We start from the raw sequence: 24,546 nt of genomic DNA on the forward strand, positions 1-24,546 counted from the left end.
AAGCAATAGCAATAAAACTAAACGATCATTATGCTAAGCTAATGGATGGGTCTTGTCCATCACATCATTCTCTAATGATGTGATCCCGTTCATCAAATGACAACACATGTCTATGGTTAGGAAACTTAACCATCTTTGATTAACGAGCTAGTCTAGTAGAGGCATACTAGGGACACTCTGTTTTGTCTATGTATTCACACATGTACTAAGTTTCCGGTTAATACAATTCTAGCATGAATAATAAACATTTATCATGATATAAGAAAATATAAATAACAACTTTATTATTGCCTCTAGGGCATATTTCCTTCAATAATAAATAGTACATCCGCCGTGATATGTTCATGTCTCAATCTATACTTGTTGTTACATGTGCAATGCTTTAAAGCATGTTTCCTATTCATCTAGTATGTTAGATTGTTGCATGCTACTTTCCGTTCTAGTCATAAATTATTTACTGGAATTAATTATAATTTGACAAATATTTCAACACCTAGCACATGCACTCATTCGTGATCGCAAAATATGTTCTCATCCATGCTCAAACGTGGCACGCATCCAGCATCACCCCACCTCTCTCTAACTAGTAGAACGCCCGTACGTTGTCAGGGGCTTTTAAAAGAAATTAAGATCTTACTCGCGGAGTGAAAACAATCAAGGACATTGTCGTCTCAGCTAACAAACATTTTTTATTTTTAACAATCAGCTAACACCAATCATACTATCAAACACAATAGTATGTTATTGAGAAATAAAAGATTGTTATTGAAACCAACTAGTAATTGAATGGTTAGGATAGCGGTGGTACCCATCCATATGTGTATTGGTGGTGTGCAGACATTGTTATCTGTATTTCTTTAGACTTTTATCAATACATACGAAAACTTTTACTATCTTGTACTTTTATTGTTTTAAATACAAACACATCAAGAAATCTGGATTTAGTTTCACTATTCTCATTCCGGTTTTTCGTGGGAAGAACTAATGCATACTAACTAATATCTCAACGCTCCAACCTTCTACACATGGAGACTATCCAAAAATATATATTATTCTTATCATTACCACTTATTTATCTGGTAGAAGATGCCATATATTTTACATAATTATGACATAATTTTTAAGCACACACAATAATACTGATTTCACTATGCATAATGCATTTGTATGTCAAGTCATACAAGTTTTAATGCACACTCGCGGAACATTCTCAAGATTCAGTTACAGACCAAGCATGACATGACATGAGAAAACCCAACAATGTTGTGTGCACGAGCATCTATCACCATGCAGTGACCCCTAAAAGAACCAAATAGATGCCATGCTTATTTTGACACAAACTCACTAGTTGTTTAGGCATCCTTCAAATACACCGACGACGTTCCATTATGGAAATCTGGCAGCAGAGGTGAACATTTACAATGCTATAAATCAAAATGAACAAATCGACAATTCATACCAATCAAATCGAAGAAGCTGGCAAAGTTACGACAAAACCTTTATGCAAACCTTCATACAGTGCCACCCATCTTGGTGACGAATTATGACGAAACCTTTATGCAAAAGTTATCTTAATTTATCGGTCAATAGTGTTCCCAGGTTTGGTTTGGTTTGGAACCTAATGGCGTCCCAACTAAGAAAATTGCCATCAGAAAATTTCAGGGATAGACCATAAGATGAACTTGGTGTAGATGTCAGTCTCCAGGAATTCTATGTGGGCTGGTCTGCCAATCATGGTAGTGAGGTTCCATCCATGGGTAGATTGGTCAAAATTAACGTCACACCTCATGAATACATGGGTTTCAGATGATGGTGGATCTGGTCCCAACAATTACTCCCTCTCTTTCAAAATATAAGGTGAATAATTTTGCAAAAGTTAAAGTTTTCTATGTTAGATCAAATATATAACAAAATACATCAGGCACCTACAATTCTAAATAAGCCAAACATGAAAAAAAAATCATTATGAATCTAATGATACTGATTTGCTATAGTAGACATTTATATTTTTCTCAGTAAACTTGGTCAAAATAGTTTGAATTTTTCAAAAATAAATACACCTCACAATTTCAAACTGAGGAGAATTGAGCATTTTTGCAAAGACTTGAACTTTTCCTTGAATAAATAATGATACAACTTGGCATGCAGAGCTCTGTTCTTGCTCGATTATACGGTGCATAATGGCAACAAACACATTTTCAAAACGAATCAGGGGTGATGTTGTGCCTTGAAGAGTCTATGAAAAAAAGGCATTTTGGAGTCTTAATCATCATCAAAAGTAAGCTGATTGATGATGCATTGTGGACCCTTGAGCTTCTTTAGAAGCCAGATACCAGAACTGGACAAAGAATTTGAACTGTACACTAGTGCAGAACAGGCCTTTATCACCGGTTCGTAAGGGCCTTTAGTGCCGGTTCTGCAACCGGCACTATGGAGGGGAGACTAAAGCCCCCCCCCTTTAGTACCGGTTCGGCATGAACCGGCGCTAAAGTGCCACCACGTGGGACGAGCCAGGCCCGGGTGCTGGTAGACCATTAGTATCGGTTGGTAGCACCAACCGGTACTAAATGTTTGGGGGGTTTTGGTTTTAATTTTTATTTTTCCATTAATTTTGTGTTTTCCATTTAATTCTTTTTTGTTTGCTGGTATTTTACGATACTACATATTGTACACGTTATGCATATATATAAATAGATTTTCTCGTAGAACTGATCATATATATATAATCGAATGTCTCACAACTACCATTAATTATTCACACATACACATGTATATATATATATATAATTTCTCCTACATGTTGCCTTGGTGCCTTCGGAGCACGATGACAAGTGGTTCATGGGGGCGGTAGCGGGTAATAGTATTCTCCTTTGGGATCTATGACCTGGTCGAGCAAAAATCCCGCTATTTCCTCTTGAAGTGCTCGTATGCGCTCCTCTGATAGGAGCTTGTCCCGCACCTCTTTGAACTGTTAAGAAGGAGATCAATATGCATGTGTATTAGTTGTGTGACTAGATATCGACAATCATGTAAGATTTATGAATAGTGTTCTGGAAAACGTACCCAGTTCTGTCTATCAGATCTGCTCCTTTCAGACGCCATCATGCGAATGTTCTCGCAAACGTAGTATGCACACACTTCAGTCCCCGGCGCCTGCTTCAGGGCCTTTACGACAATAGAATTTAATCAGATAATAATTAATCAAGCATGTTAATTAATTAATGGTATTGAAACAAGAATTAAAGAGATGGTAGCTAGCTAGCTAGTACTACTTAATTACTTACCTTGGGTCGATACCAACATAGCTTTTGTCGCCATTTTCCTGGAGTCACCTTGATGTACTTTGCCCAAGCCCTGCCCGTCGGCAAAGAAAATTAATAAAGGGGCTATTAAAAATAGTTCATATCAGGAAATGACGAACTAAATAGGCCGAGATATAGTTAATAATGATTGAAATAACCTGTCGACTATCCCCTTCACGATGCTGTAGTCACTATTTTTTTAAGTAGTGAGTCCAGTACTTCAACTTTTTCTTCGTCAACTTTAATGTCTAACAAGATCCAGTGGAAGCTGCATGCGCATACGTTTTCATGTATAAATTAAGCGGGCATGTGCATAACACTAATCAACTATAACCCTAAACCCTATACACTTATTAACATCTAGCTAGTAAGCAAAAACAGAATTTGTAGTACAAGACAGTGTGGCTCACTCGAAGTTGTAAGGAAGTAGTATATCTTCATTGCTATTGAGGCGCTTCAAGAACTCTAGCATGCATTTCTCTACATGTTGTCTACACCATTCCAATTTCCATGTGTATTCATTAACGGTATTTGGGTCAATGAACCCAATGCCATAGCGTCCAGCTTTTTTCATTTCATACATCTTCATCCTGCATAATACCACAGAAAAGAATATATAGTGAGGATATATAATTACAGGTAATTAATGATCAATCAATGAGCACTAGAGCTAGCTTGAGACTTAAATTACAGAAAGAAATCACTTACGGACAATAGCAACTGACGATAGATTTGTCGAGTGCATCTTGATTGAATAACTGAAATAGTTCTGAATACTCAATGGCCAGAGCTTTCTTATGGAAGTAATGATCTTCCTCGACTTGCACCATGAGGGACTCTCGATTGGAAATCTTGGAAATTTTCATGTACCAATCATGCAATTCATACATTCTCGTTGGGAGGTTCTTGACCTCCTCGGGCTCGACCAAAGGTTGGCCCCGGACATATTTCCGTTTTATTTCCTCCTCTCTAAGCGGAGGCATGGGCTCGATCTCGAGGAGTTGTCCAACAGTGATCTTGAGCATTTCAGCCTGCATTATATGCTCCTCGGTTATTACCCCATCGCCCAGCTCGGGAACGTAAACGGTTTGCCCACAATAATATTGGGCGCGCGTACTCTCATGTGTTGTTGGCACAACAAGCGGGGGGGTCGATTGCGCTGCCTGTTCTCCCAGCTGGGGAACGGTTTTCCCGCATTTTTTGACAGCTGCTTGTTGGCTCGAACTCGAGCTCGCTTCTTTCTGTAGTCGTGCTCGATGTGCCTTCTTGATTTGGCGCTCATAGTCTGAGTCAACAGGCTTGGGAGCTGGTGGTCTAGCCATACGAATGAAGTGGTCAATCTTTTCCTCAGGCACTTTCTCCCTCGGCGGCGTTGCCGGTTTCGGTCGAAAATGAGCGTCCACTTCGGCCCGCACTAGTGCATCGTTTTGCTCCTCGGTCATGTCGTAAGGCCTCTGAGGAAGAGGAGCGAGGCTGCTTGGACCATATTTATATCGCTTGTCTCCGCCTGTACTTTCTGTACTACCTCGACTCGTACCGCTACGCACCATAGCTGCGGCGTGTCTCTTCTGCGATTGCTTAGGCGGCGGAGACGGCTGACGTGGCTTAGTTGGAGCAGGAGGAGTGGCCTAACACTGTGCCGGACTTGAAGCAGGAGGTGTGGCCTGACACGGTGTCGGACTTGAAGCAGGAGGTGTGGCCTGACGCTGTGCCGGACTTGAAGCAGAAGGTGTGGCCTGACACGGTGGCGGACTTGGAGGAGCGGGAGTCTGCTGACATGGTGGCGGACTTCGAGGAGGAGTCGGCAGACGCGGTGTCGGTGGACTTCGAAAGATGACGCAATCCTTTTTGCATAGGATGAAACAATGTATGGCCTCTCCCAGTGTTTGCTCGTCGTCACCTCCAGGAATGTCAAGCTCTAGCCCCGAATATGGGCCCACCACCTCATCAACCAAGACACGAGCATAGCCCTCTGGAATCGGGGCGCAATGGAAGGTTGCTTCGGGGGTAATTGTAAAAGCAACGGCGTTCGCCACCTTCATGGATATGTTCCTCATTTTGTAGTGTAGCTCACAGTTAGTGTTCTCTATGATGTCATCCACAGGGTATGTATCCAGCAGTGCGTCGCCCGGGGCGGAACCAACGCTGCTTCTCAGCATGGATGGGACGGTGCTATCCAATGCTGGATGATCATCCGCTTGCTGCTGCCGCTGCTGAGACCCCCTTTCCTGGCTAAGTGAGTCGATCTGCTGCTGCTGCTGCTGGAATTTGAGTGCCAAGTCCGCGTGCCTTGCTTCTAGGCCTTGAAGGCGTTCCGCGTCCTGCTTCCTCTGCTCCTCCTCCAGCTTCCTCTTCTTCTCCTCCTCCATCTTCTTTCTTGCACGGGTCCTGTAGTCGTCGTTCCATTCCGAAAAGCCCTCATACCAGGGAATAACGCCCTTGCCTCGTGTTCTTCCCGGGTGTTCAGGATTTCCCAGGGCGCGCGTAAGCTCATCGTTCTCTCTGTTGGGCGTGAACACCCCCTTATGAGCATCTTCTATTGCGTCAAGTAACTTTTGTTCTGCTCTGTTTAGACTTGCCTTCTTCGAAACCAGGCCTGTCTTCGGGTCCAACGCCCCCCCATGCGCATAGAACCAAGTTCTGCACCTGGGGGGCCAGCTCCTAGTAACCGGAGTGACCCCTGCATCCGCCATCTCTTGCTCAGACTTATCCCACTTAGGCATTGCCACCGCGTAGCCACCTGGACCCAGCCTATGGAACTGCATCTTTTTTGCGGCATTGGCCTTGTTTTTTCTCGACCGTTCCTTAGATAATTCTGATTCCTTGAATTTCACGAAAGCGGGCCAGTGTTCTCTTTGCTTCTCCAGTGTTCCCTTGAATTCTGGAGTCTTCCTTTCTGTAGCGAGGTAGTTGGCCCATACAGTTTTCTTGTGGGTGTTGAATGCAATTGCCATCTTCTTAAGAGCAGCGTCCTTGACTTTCTGCACATCTGCATCAGTGAAATAATCTGGTAGGGTGAAATGTTCCATCAGAGATTCCCAAAGCTTTTGTTTTGCTCTGTCGTCGACCCAAGTAACATCTGGGCGTTTAGTTTTTGGCTCTTTCCATTCTTGAATGGAGATCGGGAGTTGGTCCTTCACAAGAACTCCGCACTGACGAACAAACTTGCTCGCAATGTTCTTAGGCGTGAGGGGTTCGCCACTAGCTTTGATGGAATCGATGTTGTACTTTACACCCTCCTTCAACTTTTTGCTCGGGCCGCGCTTTCTCCTGCTGTCTGTAGAAGCAGATTTGCTCAATCCGAAGGGCTGAAAGAAGAAAGATCAATTCATTAATATATCTTCAAATAAAAAAACATGTGATGATCACTAGATGCCTGCTTATATAAATATACCTCGCCGGTAGTCTTTGTTATTTCAAGATCAACATTGTATTCATCATCATAATCATTGTCTGCGTCATCATAATCATAATCATAGTTCATGACTTCATCAGCTCGGTCGTCGAGATCGAATATCTTATCATCACCCTCCCCGGTATTGTTCAGATATTGGGAGCCGTCATTTGCTTCATTCAGATCATCTGGCCTGCTAGGGCTGCGTATGATCTCGAACAGGGCCTCTTCTCCCTCTCTGCCGGTATTGCCCGCCATAGCTTTTATTTAACTAATACAGAAGAAATATAAAACAATTTAGTATTCAAATTACAATGCATGGATGCAATCAATAAGGAAAAACTGAATCATATAGTACATAATATGCATCGTCTCGAATAATATATAATCTCGAATACATTGTCTCGAATAATATATAATCTCGAATACCTCATCTCGAATAATATATAATCTCGAATACATCGTCTCAAATAATATATAATCTCGAATACATCACTGGCTAGGTAGCTAATAAAGATCGAATACTATAGAAGAATCTAGGCCACTCGCGGTTCCTGGGGCGCGAGCGGTGGACACCCAAAGACAAGGAACCATCACAGGATCATATCTCCGGTCATCTGCCCAAAGAACCTGCCAGGTATTGGAGAACCTGACGTCCATAGCAGCCATGTAGCGATGGACGTGCTCGTCCTCCTCCCTGACACGACGACGCACCACCTCCGGTGGGGTCGGCTCCCTCTGCACCGAATGTGGCCCACGCGAACGCCACCAAAGGAGATTAGGGTCGACGACGGGACCCGAGGCCGGGTTCCTCACCAAGCGTCGCGCCCCTCCAGGTAGCACCTCCCAGTGCCAGCCCGGCGGAGCCCAATCCCGGACATGGGTCCTCTGAAGCAGGACGTCGTCGCGAACGGGTCGACGGCGAGGATGCGGGCCGGGCATCGTCGACAACAAATACTATATGCCGCAAAAGTAAAGTAACATTTTTTTAAATGATTGGATTGTGATTTCTTATATGCAAATTCTAAATTTTATAACTAAAAATATAATAAACTAAAAAAACATCGACCATATCTAAAACTAACATTTCTAACATTTCTATAACTAAAATTGTATAACTAATTTTTCTTTAACATTTCTATATAACAAACATTTCTATAACATTAATACAGAAAAAACTAACATTTCTATATATAACTAACATTTCTATATAACTAACATTTCTATAACATTAATACAGAAAAAACTGAAAAAACTAATAACTAATAACAGAAAAACTAAAAACTAAAAACAGAAAAACTAAAAACTAAAAACAGAACAAAAATTGTGTATGTGTGTGTATGGTGTGTGTGTGTGTATGTGTTGTGTGTGCAGGCGACGGCGACGGCGCCGGCGGCGCGCGCGGCGGCTTCGATTGGAGGGAGAGGAGAGGGGGGACAGAGGCTCACAGCGCGGGCGAGGTCGAGGCGACGGCGACGGCGACGCGGGCCGGTGCGGGGATGGGGACGGGCCGGCGACGCGGATGGCGCGACGAGGACGGGGGCGGCGCGGAGTCGACGGGGACAGCGCGACGGCGGCGGCGACGGCGCGGGACGGGGCGGCGGCGATGAAGCAGAGAGAAGTGGGAGGAAACTGACGAAATTTTCGTAAGTGTTTCTTATATAGGATGGTCCTTTAGTACCGGTTGGAGCCACCAACCGGTACTAAAGGTCGATTTTGGCCAGGCCAAGCGGCGGGAAGCGCCCACCTTTAGTACAGGGTGGTGGCACCAACCGGTACTAAAGGCCCACCCTTTAGTATCGGTTGGTGCCACCACCCGGTACTAAAGGGTGTGCGCTGCCAGGCGAGGGGCGCAGAAGTTTAGTCCCACCTCGCTAGTTGAGGAGCGCCAGGACCAGTTTATAAGCCCCGACGCGGGCACTTCATTGAGCTCCTCTCAATAGCAGGCCTTCTGGGCCTACCTCTCCTACTCTGCCTGTGGGCCTACTGGGCTTGCGGGCCTGCATCCTGGCCCAACTACAGGTTGGGTTTCTAGTCGTATGCAGGCCGCTCTGGCCCAGTAGGTGGGCTTTTTATTTTCTTATTTTTTTGCTTTATTTATTTTTGGTTTATTTATTTTTGAGTTGTTTTTTTGTTGTATTTAGAGTTTCTTTGGGAATATTTTTGCTTTAGGTACAAAAAATTACAAACTTTCTGTTAGTGCCGGTAGTTTACAAATTTGAATAGTTTACATTTTGAATTATTTGAAATTTGTGTGAATCACTAGTTTGTGAATAACTTAACTTTGAAAATAGATTTTCAGTGATTCTTTTTTCTTATGTTTAATATTAGTGTGTTTTATCATTATATTCAATTTGGTAATGCGTAGGTTATTTAAAAAATGAAATCCCTTTGTAACGGATGAGTTTTCGTCCGAAACCCTGATACTTCGAAAGAGATTGTCCATTTTATACACGAAGTGCATCCAGTTTTTGCGGTAACCCTCTCTACTTTTTTGCACATGCTATGTGGGTGAAATTATGATACCATGCCAACTTTCAACCTTTTCTGAGTTCATTTGAAATGCTTTTCAATTTCAGGGTCATTTAGCTGAAAAAATCAGTAAATGCATGAAAGAATTTGTTTGCACATAAAATTTCTTCGCGTTTCAAATGCCAAAACACATAACTACCCTAACTATTACAGAGATTCCCTCCTAGGTGTGAAACACAGAAGAAATTGATGATAATGAAGCCGATCACATCCCAGATCTTTGGGTGTGAAACTTTTTCTTCGCGTATGTCCCTTTGCGCCGTAGCCATGGAAAATCTTCATCATTTAACTGGATGCTCGGGTCAATATTCACTGTGAATGGAGCAATTTCATCAAACTTTTCATAATCTTCTGACATGTCTGTCTTGTCATCCACTCCCACGATGTTTCTCTTCCCAGAAAGAACTATGTGGCGCTTTGGCTCATCGTATGATGCATTCGCTTCCTTATCTTTTCTTTTTCTCGGCTTGGTAGACATATCCTTCACATAGAAAACCTGTGCCACATCATTAGCTAGGACGAATGGTTCATCTGCATACGCAAGATTGTTGACATCCGCTGTTGTCATTCCATACTGCGGGTCTTCCGTTACCCCATATCGTGTCATATTGACCCATTTGCACCGAAACAAAGGGACCTTCAAATCACGTCCATAGTCAAGTTCCCATATCTCCTCTATGTAACCATAATATGTTTCCTTTCCCGTCTTGGTTGTTGCATCAAAGCGGACACCAATGTTTTGGTTGGTGCTCTTCTTATCTTGGGCGATCGTGTAAAATGTATTACCATTTATCTCGTACCCTTTGAAAGTCATTATATTCGAAGATGGTAACTGGGACAGCAAGTACAAGTCATCTTCAATAGAGGCGTCATGCATGGTACGTGTCTGCAACCAGCCGGCGAAACTCCTTGTTTGTTCACGTCTAATCCAGTCATCAGACCGCTCCGGGTGTTTGGAGCGTAGAAAATTCTTGTGTTCGTCCATATACGGAGCCACCAAGGAGGAATTCTGTATAACTGTGTAGTGTGCTTCAGTGAGAGAATGTCCGTCCATACATATTTTTTGATTCCCTCCTAGCGTGCCTTTTCCATCCAGTCTGCCCTTATGCCGCGATTCAGGAACACCAATCGGCTTAAGGTCAGGAATAAAGTCAATACAAAACTCAATGACCTCCTCATTTTCATGGCCCTTGGAGATGCTTCCTTCTGGCCTAGCACGGTTATGAACATATTTCTTTAAGACTCCCATGAACCTCTCAAAGGGGAACATATTGTGTAGAAATACAGGACCCAAAACGCTAATCTCTTCGCATAGGTGAACTAGGACGTGCGTCATGATGTTGAAGAAGGATGGTGGGAACACCAACTCGAAACTGACAAGACATTGCACCAAATCATTCTCTAACCTTGGTATGATTTCTGGATCGATTACCTTCTGAGAGATTGCATTGAGGAATGCACATAGCTTCACAATGGCTAATCGAACGTTATCCGGTAGAAGCCCCCTCAATGCAATCGGAAGCAGTTGCGTCATAATCACGTGGCAGTCATGAGACTTTAGGTTCCGGAACTTTTTCTCTGCCATGTTTATTATTCCCTTTATATTCGACGAGAAGCCAGACGGTACCTTAATACTGAGCAGGCATTCAAAGAAGATTTCCTTCTCTTCTTTGGTAAGAGCATAGCTGGCATGACCTAGATGTATGCCGTCTTTTCCATGCATACGTTGCTGGTCCTCCCGTGCCTCAGGTGTATCTTTTGTCTTCCCATACACGCCCAAGAAGCCAAGCAGGGTCACGCAAAGATTCTTCGTCACGTGCATCACGTCGATTGCAGAGCGGACCTCTAGATCTTTCCGATAGGGCAGGTCCCAAAATATAGATTTCTTCTTCCACATGGGTGCGCGTCCGTCAGCGTCATTCGGAACAGGTTGTCCGCCAGGACCCTTTCCAAAGACTACCTTCAAATCCTTGACCATATCATGTACATTAGCACCAGTACGGTGGCGAGGCTTCGTCCGGTGATCCGCCTCACCTTTGAAATGCTTGCCTTTCTTTCTTACGGGATGCCTGCTCGAAAGAAATCGACGATGTCCCAGGTACACATTCTTCCTACAATTGTCCAAATATATACTGTCGGTATCATCCAAACAGTGCGTGCATGCGCGGTATGCCTTGTTTGTCTGTCCTGAAAGGTTACTGAGAGCAGGCCAATCATTGATGGTCACGAACAGCAAGGCCTTTAGGTCAAATTCTTCCCCCATGTGCTCATCCCACGCACGTACACCTGTTCCATTCCACAGCTGTAAGAGTTCTTCAACTAATGGCCTTAGGTACACATCAATGTCATTGCCGGGTTGCTTAGGGCCTTGGATGAGCACTGGCATCATAATGAACTTCCGCTTCATGCACAACCAAGGAGGAAGGTTATACAAACATAGAGTCACAGGCCAGGTGCTATGGTTGCTGCTCTGCTCCCCAAAAGGATTAATGCCATCTGCGCTTAGACCAAACCATGCGTTCCTTGCGTCATATGCAAACTCCTTCCCGTACTTTCTCTCAATTTTTCTCCACTGCGACCCGTCAGCGGGTACTCTCAACTTTCCGTCTTTCTTACGGTCTTCTCTGTGCCATCGCATCGCCTTGGCATGCTCTTTGTTTTGGAACAAATGTTTCAACCATGGCATTATAGGAGCATACCACATCACCTTGGCAGGAATCTTCTTCCTGGGGCGCTCGCCCTCGACATCACCAGGGTCATCGCGCCTGATCTTATAGCGCAATGCACCGCATACCGGGAAAGTGTTCAAATCCTCGTACTCACCGCGGTAGAGGATGCAGTCATTAGGGCATGCATGTATCTTCTGCACCTCTAACCCTAGAGGGCAGATAACCTTCTTTGCTTCGTACGTACTCTCGGGCAATTCGTTGTCCTTTGGAAGCATATTCTTTATCATTACCAGCAACTTTCCAAATCCCTTGTCAGATACACCATTCTCTGCCTTCCATTGCAGCAATTCCAGTGTGGTGCCCAACTTTTTCTTGTCAGCTTCGCAATTCGGGTACAACAATTTCTTTTTTTGATCCTCTAACATGCGATGCAACTTCTTCTTCTCCAAATCACTTGCGCAGTTTCTCTTTGCATCGGCAATGGCCCGACCTAGATCATCAGCGGGCTCATCTGATGCCTCTTCTTCAGCTTCTTCCCGCATTGCCGGCTCAGCTTCTTCCCCCATTGTTGTATCATCGTATTCAGGGAACCCATGGCCAGGATAGTTGTCGTCGTCCTCTTCTTCTTCATTGTCTTCCATCATAACCCCTCTTTCTCCGTGCTTGGTCCAAACATTATAGTGGGGCATGAAACCGGACTTAAACAGGTGGACGTGAATGGTTCTTGACGTAGAGTAATTGTGATCATTCTTACAGACTAAACATGGACAAGGCATAAAACCATCTGCCTGCTTGTTTGCCTCAGCCGCAAGCAGAAAAGTTTGCACGCCATTAATGAACTCGGGAGAGCATCGGTCATCGTACATCCATTGTCGGCTCATCTTCATTACACAACACCGAATAGACCAAATTAATACAAGTTCATACATAAAGTTCATACAAGACTTAAATGCAACAAACAAATAACTCTCTAACTAAAGAATTTAAATGCAACAACAAATGCGATCAAGATCGCAACTAAGGTAACAATTGATCCAACAGCATAATGATACCAAGCCTCACTATCAATGGCATATTTTCTAATCTTTCTAATCTTCAAGCGCATTTTCTCCATCTTGATCTTGTGATCATCGACGACATCGGCAACATGCAACTCCAATTCCATCTTCTCCCCCTCAATTCTTTTCAATTTTTCTTTCAAATACTCGTTTTCTCTTTCAACTAAATTTAACCTCTCGACAATAGGGTCGGTTGGAATTTCCGGTTCACAAACCTCCTAGACAAAAATATCTATGTCAACTTGATGGGCATAATTTGTCATAAACACGAAATGCAACAACTAGTTATAAAAGAGAATATACCACATCTGAATCATAACAAGGACAAGGGCCGACGGGGACGGATATCAAAACCATGGCACCATGTATAACAAACAACGTACGGGTAAGATAATTATACAAGTAACTATATATCCAAATCACACAAACATCAATTTGGTAATGTAAAACATTCATGAATAAGAGGCTCACCACAAGGTGGTGCCGGCGACGGAACGGTGCGGGCGGTCGACTGTGGTTACGACGGAGATTTAGAAGGCACTAAGTAAACCACACCTACATATGCAAACTAAGTGTTAGTTTTGACCACAAATTGCATATAAATCAAATACTAGCACATATATTTTCTACCAAATTACTAAACTCATAAATTAATCACTATACAAAGCATTGCAAGAGCTAATCTAGCAATGAGAGATGAAAGGACAAAGTTGCTAACCTTTGTGATCATTTGAATGGATGGGGGCCTTCAAATCTTGACAAATTTTGGGCAAAATGTGTGATGAGCTCGAGAGGAAGAGGGGAAGAACAGAGAGGAGAGGGGAAAGGGGAAGAACAGAGCGAGCTCGGGTGGACGAAGGGTTTATGTAGGACGACCTTTAGCACCGGTTCGTGCCATGAACCGGTACTAAAGGTGCTGGAGGGGCCCCGGACTGACAACATCCTGCCACCACTCACTTTAGTACCGGTCCGTGGCACGAACCGGTGCTAAAGGTCGGCCACGAACCGGTACTAATGAAAGCGGCTGGCTAGCCGTTGGAACCGGCACTAATGCACACATTAGTGCCGGCTCAAAAGCAAGCCGGCACTAATGTGCTTGACATTTGACCCTTTTTCTACTAGTGGTAAGGAACTAGACAAAGAATTTGAACTGTAAGGACAAAGCATTTGAACTGTATGTACATTCGTAAGTGAGGCTCTGATGTTGGTTTTTATGTGGTGGTTCTTCAAGTATGGTGCAAAGCATGTAATTATGACATGCAAAAATGTAGTTAGTCCCCTAAATAATTACTCCATTCACATGAATTTGACAAGTTGGAAAATACCTTAGGCGGTTCTTACGGTAATGTTTCCAATGGAATGGCCAACAAATTGTATGTTTCCAATACACCTCATTCAGTATCCTCTTTGTATTATTATGTAGAAAAACTCACTACTTTATATTAGCCTAACCGAAGTACTAAAGTTGGATGCATGACATGCACATAATTCAGACAAAAAATGAAAATAATCAGTATTAAGGAGATGAGCAATATGCCCTAGAAAGAAAAATAATAAGATTCATAAACATGAATGGAGAACAAACATGTGTTCTTGGTGCTTTTATCTGTAGGATCTATGTCTATGGGGTTTGGCAAATCTGAGTGGTCTGTCTTGAATTGTCAAATGTGCATAACTCGCGTCAGATTGAAGAAGCCTTAAGGCATCTACACCCCATGGTATATATTTAGCAAGGCATTTAATAAAGACAAATCGTTTTCTGCACACCTTTTCAGGTTTTCGGCAATTGCCTGGCTTTCCCTAGGTTTTCATGGTTTTTTAAGCACAACTGTGCTTCTCGAAAAAAAGGAAAATCACAACTTTTGCTTACACGAGATGCATGGCCCGTGCTTCTGCCAGAAGCACAACTCAAAAAAGGGAAAAGCACAGTGTGCTTCCCTGTAAAAGGAAAAAACACATCCTGTGCTTCTGGGCTGCATTTTCCTTTCGATATTCTTGTTTTTTCGATTGCCCTATTTTTGTTTATTCATTTTTTCAGTTTTCGAACCAAAACCTTTTAACGTGGGATCTAGTTTTTAAGATCACGATGCATCCAATGATGGAAACGGTTTTGTATTTGTACGCACTGTTCAAAAAATAAAACATTTTAAATAAACGAATCTACGAAAAAAAAACTCATGCAGTGCGTCATTTATCAGCACCAGACAAGATGGGGAGTGATATTTGCAACGGGTAACCCTTTACCAGTGATTTCGTTGAAATCCAGAACTTTTTTTTCCTGAGCGGTGAAATTCTGACCGGTGAATTGCCTTCCTCTGAGCAAACTAGTTTTTTTTATTAGCGGTTCTGAGAAAACCAGATAGCCCACAAGGTAACTTCAAAAAAAAAAAGATAGCCCACAAGGTAAACACACCTGACAAGTCCCCTACTTTTTTTTAGACAAAGTTTTTGTTTTTTGTTTTTTTGAGACAAACTTTTTTGAGACAAATGTGTTCCCCTACTAGATCCCCATTGGTCCAGTGGCCCGACCCAAAAACTAAAGGCCACTGCGCATTCTGGGCCGTCCCCGGTGGCAGAGTCACCGAAGACCCATTGGAACGACTAGTGGGTTGACCCAGCTAGCTTCACGACCCGCTGCCGCCGCCGCCGCCGCCGCCTTCTTCGCCGCAGGTAGGGCAGCAGCTCTGCTCGAGACCCTTTGCCCGACACCCAGCCGCCGGCCGCCCCGTCCCCGCCTCTGCCTGCCTCGCCGGTCCTCCGCTCCTGCCTCCCCGTTGCGCCCTCGGCCTGCCCGGCGCTCGGCGCCAGCCGCACCACCGTCCCAGGCCGCGACCCTGCCCTGTCCCGGCCGCCTGGCGCCCCTGCAAGCCGGCGGGAGCCTCCCAGTCCGCACTCCGGCACTCGGCTCGGCCTGATTTGAGGTATCGTTCGTCCATTCTCCAATTCCTCAATGTTTGATCTAGGGTTTGCGTGCTATTTTTTGTGTTGTGCACTGGACAGTACAATACATGAACTGATGAACAAACACGTAATTAAGCATATTATTTATGTTCAATTGTGTCATTACGAATTTATGATTGATAGGAAGTACTATGTAAGCTTGTTTTATGCAAAACTGAGACTTGAATGAGAATTTTAGTGTGTTTGTAAGACCATATTGATCTATTTCTGTGGTATTTGCAATTAGTTAAAATGTTTAAATATCATATTTGTTGTCAAAAATAAATAAATGGAGACGGACCACCCTGTTATCAAATGCTAGCTCTGCCACTGTCAACACCCAACTCCCAGCCTCCTCTCCTGACTTCTTCGGCGCAGACGCAGGGCTTAGGCTTGGTTGGGAGGATTGGGAGGAGCAGAGCAGAACGCGACAGCGGCAGCGATGGCTACAGCGAGGAAGGGGACAGCGACGCCGCTGGCCTCCGCGTTCTCGCCGGAGGAGACGAGGAGGGCCGTGTCCCGCGTGGCCCAGGCCATCGCCGACCGTCGCGCCGACCTCGCGCGCGTCCAGGGCTTCTTCGCTGACAATGCCGCCCTCGTCAACCTCGTCCAGCGCCTCCCTGACGAGCTCTCCCACCAAATCATGGTCTCTGACTCATCCCTACCTCCTCTTAATCATCCTATTTAGCAGAATAGTTACTTGCCTCGAGCCAATTTAGTGATCCCTTGGTCTGGTTTCGCAGGTCCCCTTTGGGGGCGCCGCCTTTTTCCCGGGAAGTTTGATCCACACCAATGAGCTCCTGGTATGGCATACCACAGATTCTTTGGCCTCGGTTCCTCCACCTGCCGGGGTTGCTGCCGGCGACTTTAACATGTGTGCTCGTGATTTTGTTTGGGTTGTGCCGTAGGTGCTTCTGGGGGATGGGTACTACGCGGATAGGTCAGCGAAGCAGACGACCGAGATACTGCACAGGAGAGGGATGGAGTTAGAGGCTCAAATGGAGGCCATCAAGGCAACCATCTCCGACCTCGAGGCTGAGGCCAAGTTCTTCGAGTCCACCGCTGCCGAGGCTTCGGTAAGGCTCTCGCCTCTTGTGAAATCTTCAGACATGGTGTATTCCTATGCTAGTGTTCAGCTAAGTAAGAGGTTACTGCAGTAGCAATTTGGTTGAGGTCACTGGTAATGGGAAAAGGAAATTGATAGTGAATTACAGTAGACTTATGCTGACATATGGACTCTGCAGTTGTGCTACTCATATAGCATGCAGATTAAGCTATAACATCTTGGCCTTGTTATATTGAAAACTGGGTACTTCTTGTTGCTAACATGTTTGTTAATCTACGCCCTGGAAAGTAGTGTAGATCCTTCTATATAAAAAGGGTGTGGTCGTATTATACATACTACATTGTGGTGCAGCAGTATAACCTTTTTGGCTCCGAACTGAATTCCTCAATATGATTGATCTGTCATTGATTATACTCTTTTATCTTAACAAATTTGATAACTATTCTCATGTTGGTACCTTTGGTTTAATTGTTGGTTTTGATTCTGTTCAAAATTACTTCTAACTGGATGCTTAATTATATTGATGCCTGCAGGAGGGTCTTGTTGAAATAAGGGAAGAATATGATGAAGAAGACACAGAAATACTTTCATCAAAAACAGGTAACCATTTGGAGCTTTCGTTTATTTAGCTACTGATTTTCTGCGTCCTTCTCATCTTCAGAATGTATTGGCCCTTTCTGTTATATTAGTATGGTGAACTGTAATATTGTTGTTGTAGTTGTATTGACAGGCTTATCCCACTTGTGAGTCCTTGGGTTCAGATTCAAATTTACACAAATTTGCTTTTATTGACTTCTTATACTTCTTGATCATTGCTGAATTGGCAAGGTCTAGAGTAATGTTGCAGCAAGTAGACCTATTGATATCTCATTCTACTTGAATGTTGTTTGGCTGAGCATTATATCTTTTTCTTGGTATATTTAATGTTATAGATATTATATCAAGGCTATCTTGTTATGCTGAGACGATTGCTGCCTTGAAATGAAGCAGTGGCAAACCTTTAGCACTTACATTTGTTGGCAAGTGACAACTCCTGCTTCAGCATGACTAGTTTTTCTACTTCTCTTTTCCAGAGGCTTCAAGTTCTTCTGGGGGCATATCAGATGAGGAACATGCTCGGATGATGGCTAGGTTTGATGAGCTTGAAATGTTAGAAAAGGAAGCTGGAAGTACTTCCGAAGATGAAGGTGACGACGACGACGATGAAGATGAAGATGCTGAAACAAGTGAGGATGGTGAGGAAAACGGGGACACATTAAGTTACGGCAATGAGCATGACAATGTTAGTTTTGGTGCCTCAGTTTCTGGAAGTGGTGGTAACGACCAGCGTCAAGGAAATGGCCAGGTATCTTTGTGCTTGTGTAGCTGACATGACATAATTTTGTGTAATCTTAATTTGACCAATGTGTTTATATTTTGGTGTTCGAACTAATAGCTGAAGAGTGCACTAAAGAAGCTAGGAGAAAAGGAAGCATTGCAAGGTTCTTCTCTTGCGCCATCAGGCAGTACCTCCGTAAGCTCATTATTCCTTTTTCAACACGTTCTATTTTGTGCCTGAATGAATGGCTAGCAGTCACAATTGTTTATCTTAGCTTCTGTAACAGTCACAGTGTGTTTCATCTAATGTGCAGATAACAAACTCTGAAGTTCAGGCTTCACTTAGAAAAGGTTAGTCGTGAACTCGTGATACTGGCATGTGGGACACCATACTGATGATGTGTACATGATATTTTTGAATACCTAGTAACAAACCTAATTGTTTTGCTGCTTTTATTGTCATCTTGTTTGTCTAAGAGTTGGTACTCCTTTTTGCACCAACGTGTTTGCTTGAAGTTCTTAAAATTACCCTGCTTATATGCCTTTGACCTAAATTTCCTACTTGCAGCTGTTTCTTTTAAAGATGAGAACGGGCAAATAGTTAGTTCATCAAGGTACTCTTCAGGACCCAAGGTATGTATTCGAAGGGATTTTTGTTGGAAATAATGTGCCCTCCACCCCCTCGACTTCTCTCACATTATCTGAAATTTTACTGGGCCATGGCCCATTTTATTCCAACATTGCTTTCATCATTCCTTGCCTGTGTAATGTTTTTCATATTTTTTGGTCGCTGTTCTTCTATAGAAACATTATGAGGCAACATGGATGTGAGTACTAGCTGTCCTCACAAAATTTGTCAGTCTTTTTGGTCACTGAAGTCCAAAATACTTCTGATATTATGAATCCAGTCTGCATATGTCATATGTAGACATGATTGTCTGGCTGCGCTTTAGATCTTCGCACCCGGTTAACTTCTTAGTCTATTTGTTAACATAAACTTTGTGCTAACCTGGCCTTGTGTTTGCCCTTTTACCTTAGGCTAGTAGAGGTGTAGAACTATTGCACTCTCCTTTCGCGAGTATATTATATTTTGGATACTGACACGGTCTCAAACATGCAACTTTGACTATTCCTTGTATACATATTTGAGCACATGATAAATTAGGAGATATTCTTATAAAATATTTAATGATGTCGTTTTTGCAACAACTCACCATCTAAATAGTTCTTCTGCATGTATTAGTAGTTGAAGTTACGGTGTGCTTTCTAGAAGTTCATAATTTTGTGAAGCGAGGTAGTCGTTCTCTGTGAAGTAAAATCAGGCACCATTCTGGAGTCCTAGGGATGCAGTTTATCTAATGTTTCATTTGTAGTGTTCTATTGTTTTTATGTATTTACTATTAATAGTGCTGACTATGAGTTACTTGCCTGGCAGGTTTCTTCATCTCGCGATCGGAAGATACTACCAGGTGGACAAAAGGTCATTTGCTCGTACTCCGATGTATAGTGACATACACCTTTTGAATTGCATCTCACCCTGTTTACGTCCCTCACCAGGCTTTCACGGGATCTATTGTTGAACACGATGAAGGTCTCTCAGCGATCGAACAACCAAGGAGTAATGATAGTGAGAAAGTAAGCTCCATCCTTTGAATCTTTCCATTGGCACGGTGAGCTGCGCATCTATATTTATCTGATCTCGTAAACTCTTTGCCTGGTAGGCTGCTAGTTCTGCTTCTTCTTCAAGGCCTATGTCTAGATTCAAGATGCAGAAGGGAGGGCGTTGAGTATGTCTCGTCGACAATAGGATTACAGACTCATCTACTTTGAGTGGCTGGCAAGAGCTGCATTGACAAGAAGTACTATGAGAGACGGCATGCTGTGATGCGCCGCAGTTTGGACGGGGGTTCTTTGAGTTTGTCAATGCGCTGGGAAGGACAAAAGTGTTGGCATTCTGAATGTATGGCACTGTCACCTCAACTTTGATCCTGGGTCCTTTGCCGTTGCCTGTATGGTGGAATGGTTTGATGCGCGTCTACAATTTGTACACGCAATATGCTTAGAAATGCAAAAAAAAAAAACTTATAAGGAATTGAAACAGAGGCTGATAGAGAGATGAACGATTCGTGGTCAATTGATTGGTTAAATCTGGGACTAATTAAGTATTTGTTAAGAGGTAGGAAATGAATCAGACGACTCGTTTGATTCATTATAATCAGGTCAGACATCAGAGAGCCAGGAGGGGTTTGGTTGACCAGCTAACTAATGTTTCCTACACATTGTGGCCATGACATGGTCAGACTGGCACCTCTTCGCTTGGCGCCTTTGAACCCCACCAGATGCGACCCCTCACATAGCTTCTCACCTGCAGGAAGGGAGGAAAAGACCAATTCAAACAATAGACATACTCCCTAAATCTTATACTCACTTCGTTCCTAAATATAAGACGTTTTGATAGTTCAATTTTAAGTACCAAAATATTTAGGAATGGAGGGAGTATTATGTATCAATGCAGGTCGATGTTGGGTGCTACACATGCTTTCACAATTCAAACATATTCGATGATTGGTTGCAACTCGTTTCTTTTTCCCGAAGTCTATAGTACCATGACAAGCCAAAAGTAGTATACATGGGGGTCGGGCTGTTAGGGTTCCGGTAGCCGCCACGGGTGCAGGAGGTTAGGCCGGCGTGCATGGAATCAACTGAGGCGAAGGAAAACATAATTCAGGCCAGAGACACATAGCCGCTCCCTTTGTTTCTCTTGAACAGAGGGAAAAAAACCTTTCTTCCCTATGCCTATGGGCTATGGATTGCTTGTAGAAGCTCTTCCAAGAACCTAAAAATTCTCGATGCCCATATAGATGCCTCTAGTTCATTTGACATTTTCTTCAAGTCTCGAACAGTTCAATTTCAGTGTACCTTTGCATCTACTCCCTCCGTCCCATAATATATAAGAGTTCAGCTTGCACAACGGCCTTATATTATGGAGAAAATTACATGATAGTACCACATTTTGGGCAGTGTTGGCGGATTGATACCAGTTTTCGAAATTTTTACGTGTCAGTACCAAGTTTCAGGCAAGCCGTTGCAAATCGGGCTCAATCGCATATAAATACATACTGACGGTGTATCTGACCAGCCGGGCCCGCCTGTCAGGTGCCTACATGGCATCTTTTTTGCAAAAAAACCCCTTACTTTATACTCAATCACATGAACGTCTTTTTTTTTCGGGAAAAAGGTCCTCTGAGGTACTTTTTTTTCGTTTGTAAGTTTTCGACGGACTCGATTGAAATTTCCGTCAAATTGGCCAACAAATAAAAAAAGAAAAATCCCGCTCTACCACGACTCGTAGTCGCGACCAATCGGACAGAGGCTGGGCGTGCTAGCCACAACGCCACAGAGGTGCTCATACATACTAGACGCTCGATTTTCTTTAGACTGAAGCGCGCTGGGCCGGCGGTTGGGCCAGCGTGGCCTGCAATTTGTTTTTCCGTTTCGCTTTTTATCAGCGCACGCGCTGGGGCTCGTTCGTTGCCCAGGTTGTTTTTGAGGGGTGCCCAGGTTTCTTTTCATTTCATTTCTCTTAGTATGCTTTAGTTTTGTTTCTGGTTTCGGCTTTTTTTGTTTTTTCTTTCTTTTTTCATTCACTAGGTTGGTTATTATCCTGGATTTTTAACATACTTACTGAACATTTTTTAAGTTAGGCTTCAGTATATGTTGAACATGTTTTCAAATACACATGGACATTTATTTAACGTTCGCTGAGCACGTTTTAGCGTAAAGTGAACATTTACTTAATGGAGATGAACTTTTCTTTACAAATTGTGAACATTTTTTAGTATAATGAACTTTTGCTAATCTACGTTGAACATTTTTGTAATATATGTTGAATTTGTATTTTAAGATATGATTAACATTTTACATAATGCCAGTGAACTTTTTGTAATTTGTGGTGAAGATTTTCTTAATACATGATGAATTTTTTCGACAATGTTTATTTCAAAATATGTTCAGCATGTATTAAAAATTATTTTGTAAAATCATTCTTGCATTTCAAGAAATGCGTCCATTTGTCTAATAAAATTTGAACAATTTTAATGCATTTCTAAAATTATTATGATCACACAATTCTTTTGAGTACATGTTGTCAACTTTTTTAGTTCTTTTATTTAATTCTCCAATTTGACAGAAACTTTCAAACCAGTCCGATTCAGTTGTGTATATGAATATCTATCAGGGGTGTCGATGCGGCGAGGTGGCCAGCGCGGGGCTGCAGCGTGCGACAGGTCGCGTGTTCGAGTCCTGCCCGCGCAGAAAGTTTTGTTTATTTTATTTATTTGTCGAATTCGACAAAAACTTACAATGGAGTCCGATTCGGTCGTTGTTTATTTTATTTATTTGTCGAATTCGACGAAAACTTGTAACGGAGTCCTCGTTGTTTATTTTATTTATTTGTCGAATTCAACAAAAACTTGCAATGGAGTCCAATTCGGTCGTTGAAATTGCACTGCCCGCGCAGAAAGTTTTGTTTATTTTATTTATTTGTCGAATTCGACGAAAACTTACAATGGAGTCCGATTCGGTCGTTGTTTATTTTATTTATTTGTCGAATTCGACGAAAACTTGTAACGGAGTCCGATTCGGTCGTTGTTTATTTTATTTATTTGTCGAATTCAACGAAAACTTGCAATGGAGTCCAATTCGGTCGTTGAAATTGCTAACAGAAAAAAAGTCTGTCACATGAACCTTTTTCCTCAAAATAAAAGGCATTTACATGATTACGTATAAAGCAAAGGGGGTTTTGTAAAAAACATGCCAGTTGGCACCTACCTGCGTCAATACACGTTTATACGCGATTTAGCCCGATTTGCAACGGCTTGCCTGAAACTTGGTAATGACACGTAAAAATTTCGAAAACTGGTACCAATTTACCAACACCGTCCCAAATATGGTACTATCGTGTAATTTTCTCTATACTATGGGAGGGAGGAAGTACTTTTCTATTTCTATTTCTACAAAAGCTCATCTTGCTGCACAACGGACGAGGCCACGGCGTCGGTGTTGGCTGGGATTGGATCAGGGTCAAGGGCACCGCCGATCGAGCGGCGGGAACTCGGACAACCGTGGAATGGGAGTTTTCGGCGGTGGTAGTGGATACAGCGACGGTCTCTGTTTCTGCCATCTCGCCACCTTCCGGTGGATGCGGCTCGAATCGTACCCCTTTTGGCCGTCGATGACGAACTCCTCGAGAACCATGGCGTTCTTCGCCAGGAACTTGACGAGACGCACTTGGAAGCAGGTTAGCTCCTCCGTGTCGAACTTTATCACCACCCTCCTCAACGAATCCTGTAGGCAGGGCAACCTGCATCTGCGGCAAAGTCCTAGAAGGTCCGAATCATCACAACAATCTTCGTCGCCATCGTCCAAGTCCGACATGGCGGCAATCTGATCTGGTTCTGAGATTTCCTCGAGGTACTCCAGCCATCTGAACTTCAGTCGGACCTCGCACACCGCGGGGCAGCACGACAGCAGGCTCACGACGGCCCTCGCCACGGCGCCGTGGTTCTGGACACACCACCCGCAGAGCTCTTCAATGTCGAGAAGCTCCAGGTTGGGAAAATAAAACGACATAGTATCGGCGAGGTCGCCCATGGAGTAGGCCGTGAGCTTGAGAACCCTCACGTGACGCATGGAATTAACATTGAGCATGGAACGACTACTCGGTAGCGCCGCCGGGGAGTGCAACGCCAGGTGGACCTCCTCCAGGTGCGTCATGGGCGACTCCAAGGAGGAGGTGCCTTGGAAGGTGACGACGCTGTAGCTGAAGCGGCGGAGGCGTGGCGCGTCGACCTCGATCCTGCACACGCCGACGAAGTAGAGGTTCTCGAGGCCGCAGTTGGCCATGAGGAGGACGGTGGCCGCCGGGCACCGGACGCGGTACCTGTAATCGGGCAGGGTCTCCACGAATCTCACGGACTCAAGGTGGATGTCGGCGAGGTTGGGCGCGGCGGAGATTATGTCCTGGAGCGTGGCAAGCTTCGTGCGGCACCGCCGGAGCCGCATCGCCTCCAGGCACGGGAACGCGAGGGGCCGCCGTCGGTCCGAGTAGGGCTGGAGGGCGTAGCCGGTGAGCTCGAGGACTCGGAGAGCGGCGAAGGGTACCGAGCGCAGGGAGTACGGGAGCGTGCAGCGCCCGTGGTCTAGCCACTCGAGCCGGAACTCCTCGGCGTCGGCGACGTACTCCTCCGGCACGACGACGCCGGCCGCG

At 44.0% G+C, this 24,546-nt stretch overlaps 1 protein-coding gene across 2 annotated transcripts; it reads left to right on the top strand.

Annotated features, from left to right (window-relative positions):
- The first annotated feature begins 15,476 nt into the window (after positions 1–15,476).
- On the top strand, positions 15,477–20,314 carry LOC109776906 (uncharacterized). Of its 2 annotated transcripts, none has more exons than XM_020335569.4 (12): positions 15,477–15,876; positions 16,274–16,541; positions 16,639–16,698; positions 16,804–16,971; positions 17,495–17,561; positions 18,035–18,306; positions 18,397–18,474; positions 18,593–18,629; positions 18,847–18,911; positions 19,714–19,758; positions 19,836–19,913; positions 20,000–20,314. In XM_020335569.4, exons 2-12 carry the CDS (start codon positions 16,338–16,340, stop codon positions 20,063–20,065), a joined length of 1,140 nt encoding a protein of 379 aa, XP_020191158.1. In that variant the 5' UTR covers positions 15,477–15,876; positions 16,274–16,337; the 3' UTR covers positions 20,066–20,314. The 2 variants fall into 2 exon arrangements, with proteins under 2 accessions (XP_020191158.1, XP_045091090.1); XM_045235155.2 differs by having other exon boundaries at positions 15,524–15,876; positions 16,280–16,541.
- The last annotated feature ends 4,232 nt before the right edge of the window (positions 20,315–24,546 follow it).

The sequence above is a fragment of the Aegilops tauschii genome, chromosome 3 (genome assembly GCF_002575655.3).
Source record: "Aegilops tauschii subsp. strangulata cultivar AL8/78 chromosome 3, Aet v6.0, whole genome shotgun sequence".
NCBI lineage: Eukaryota > Viridiplantae > Streptophyta > Magnoliopsida > Poales > Poaceae > Aegilops > Aegilops tauschii.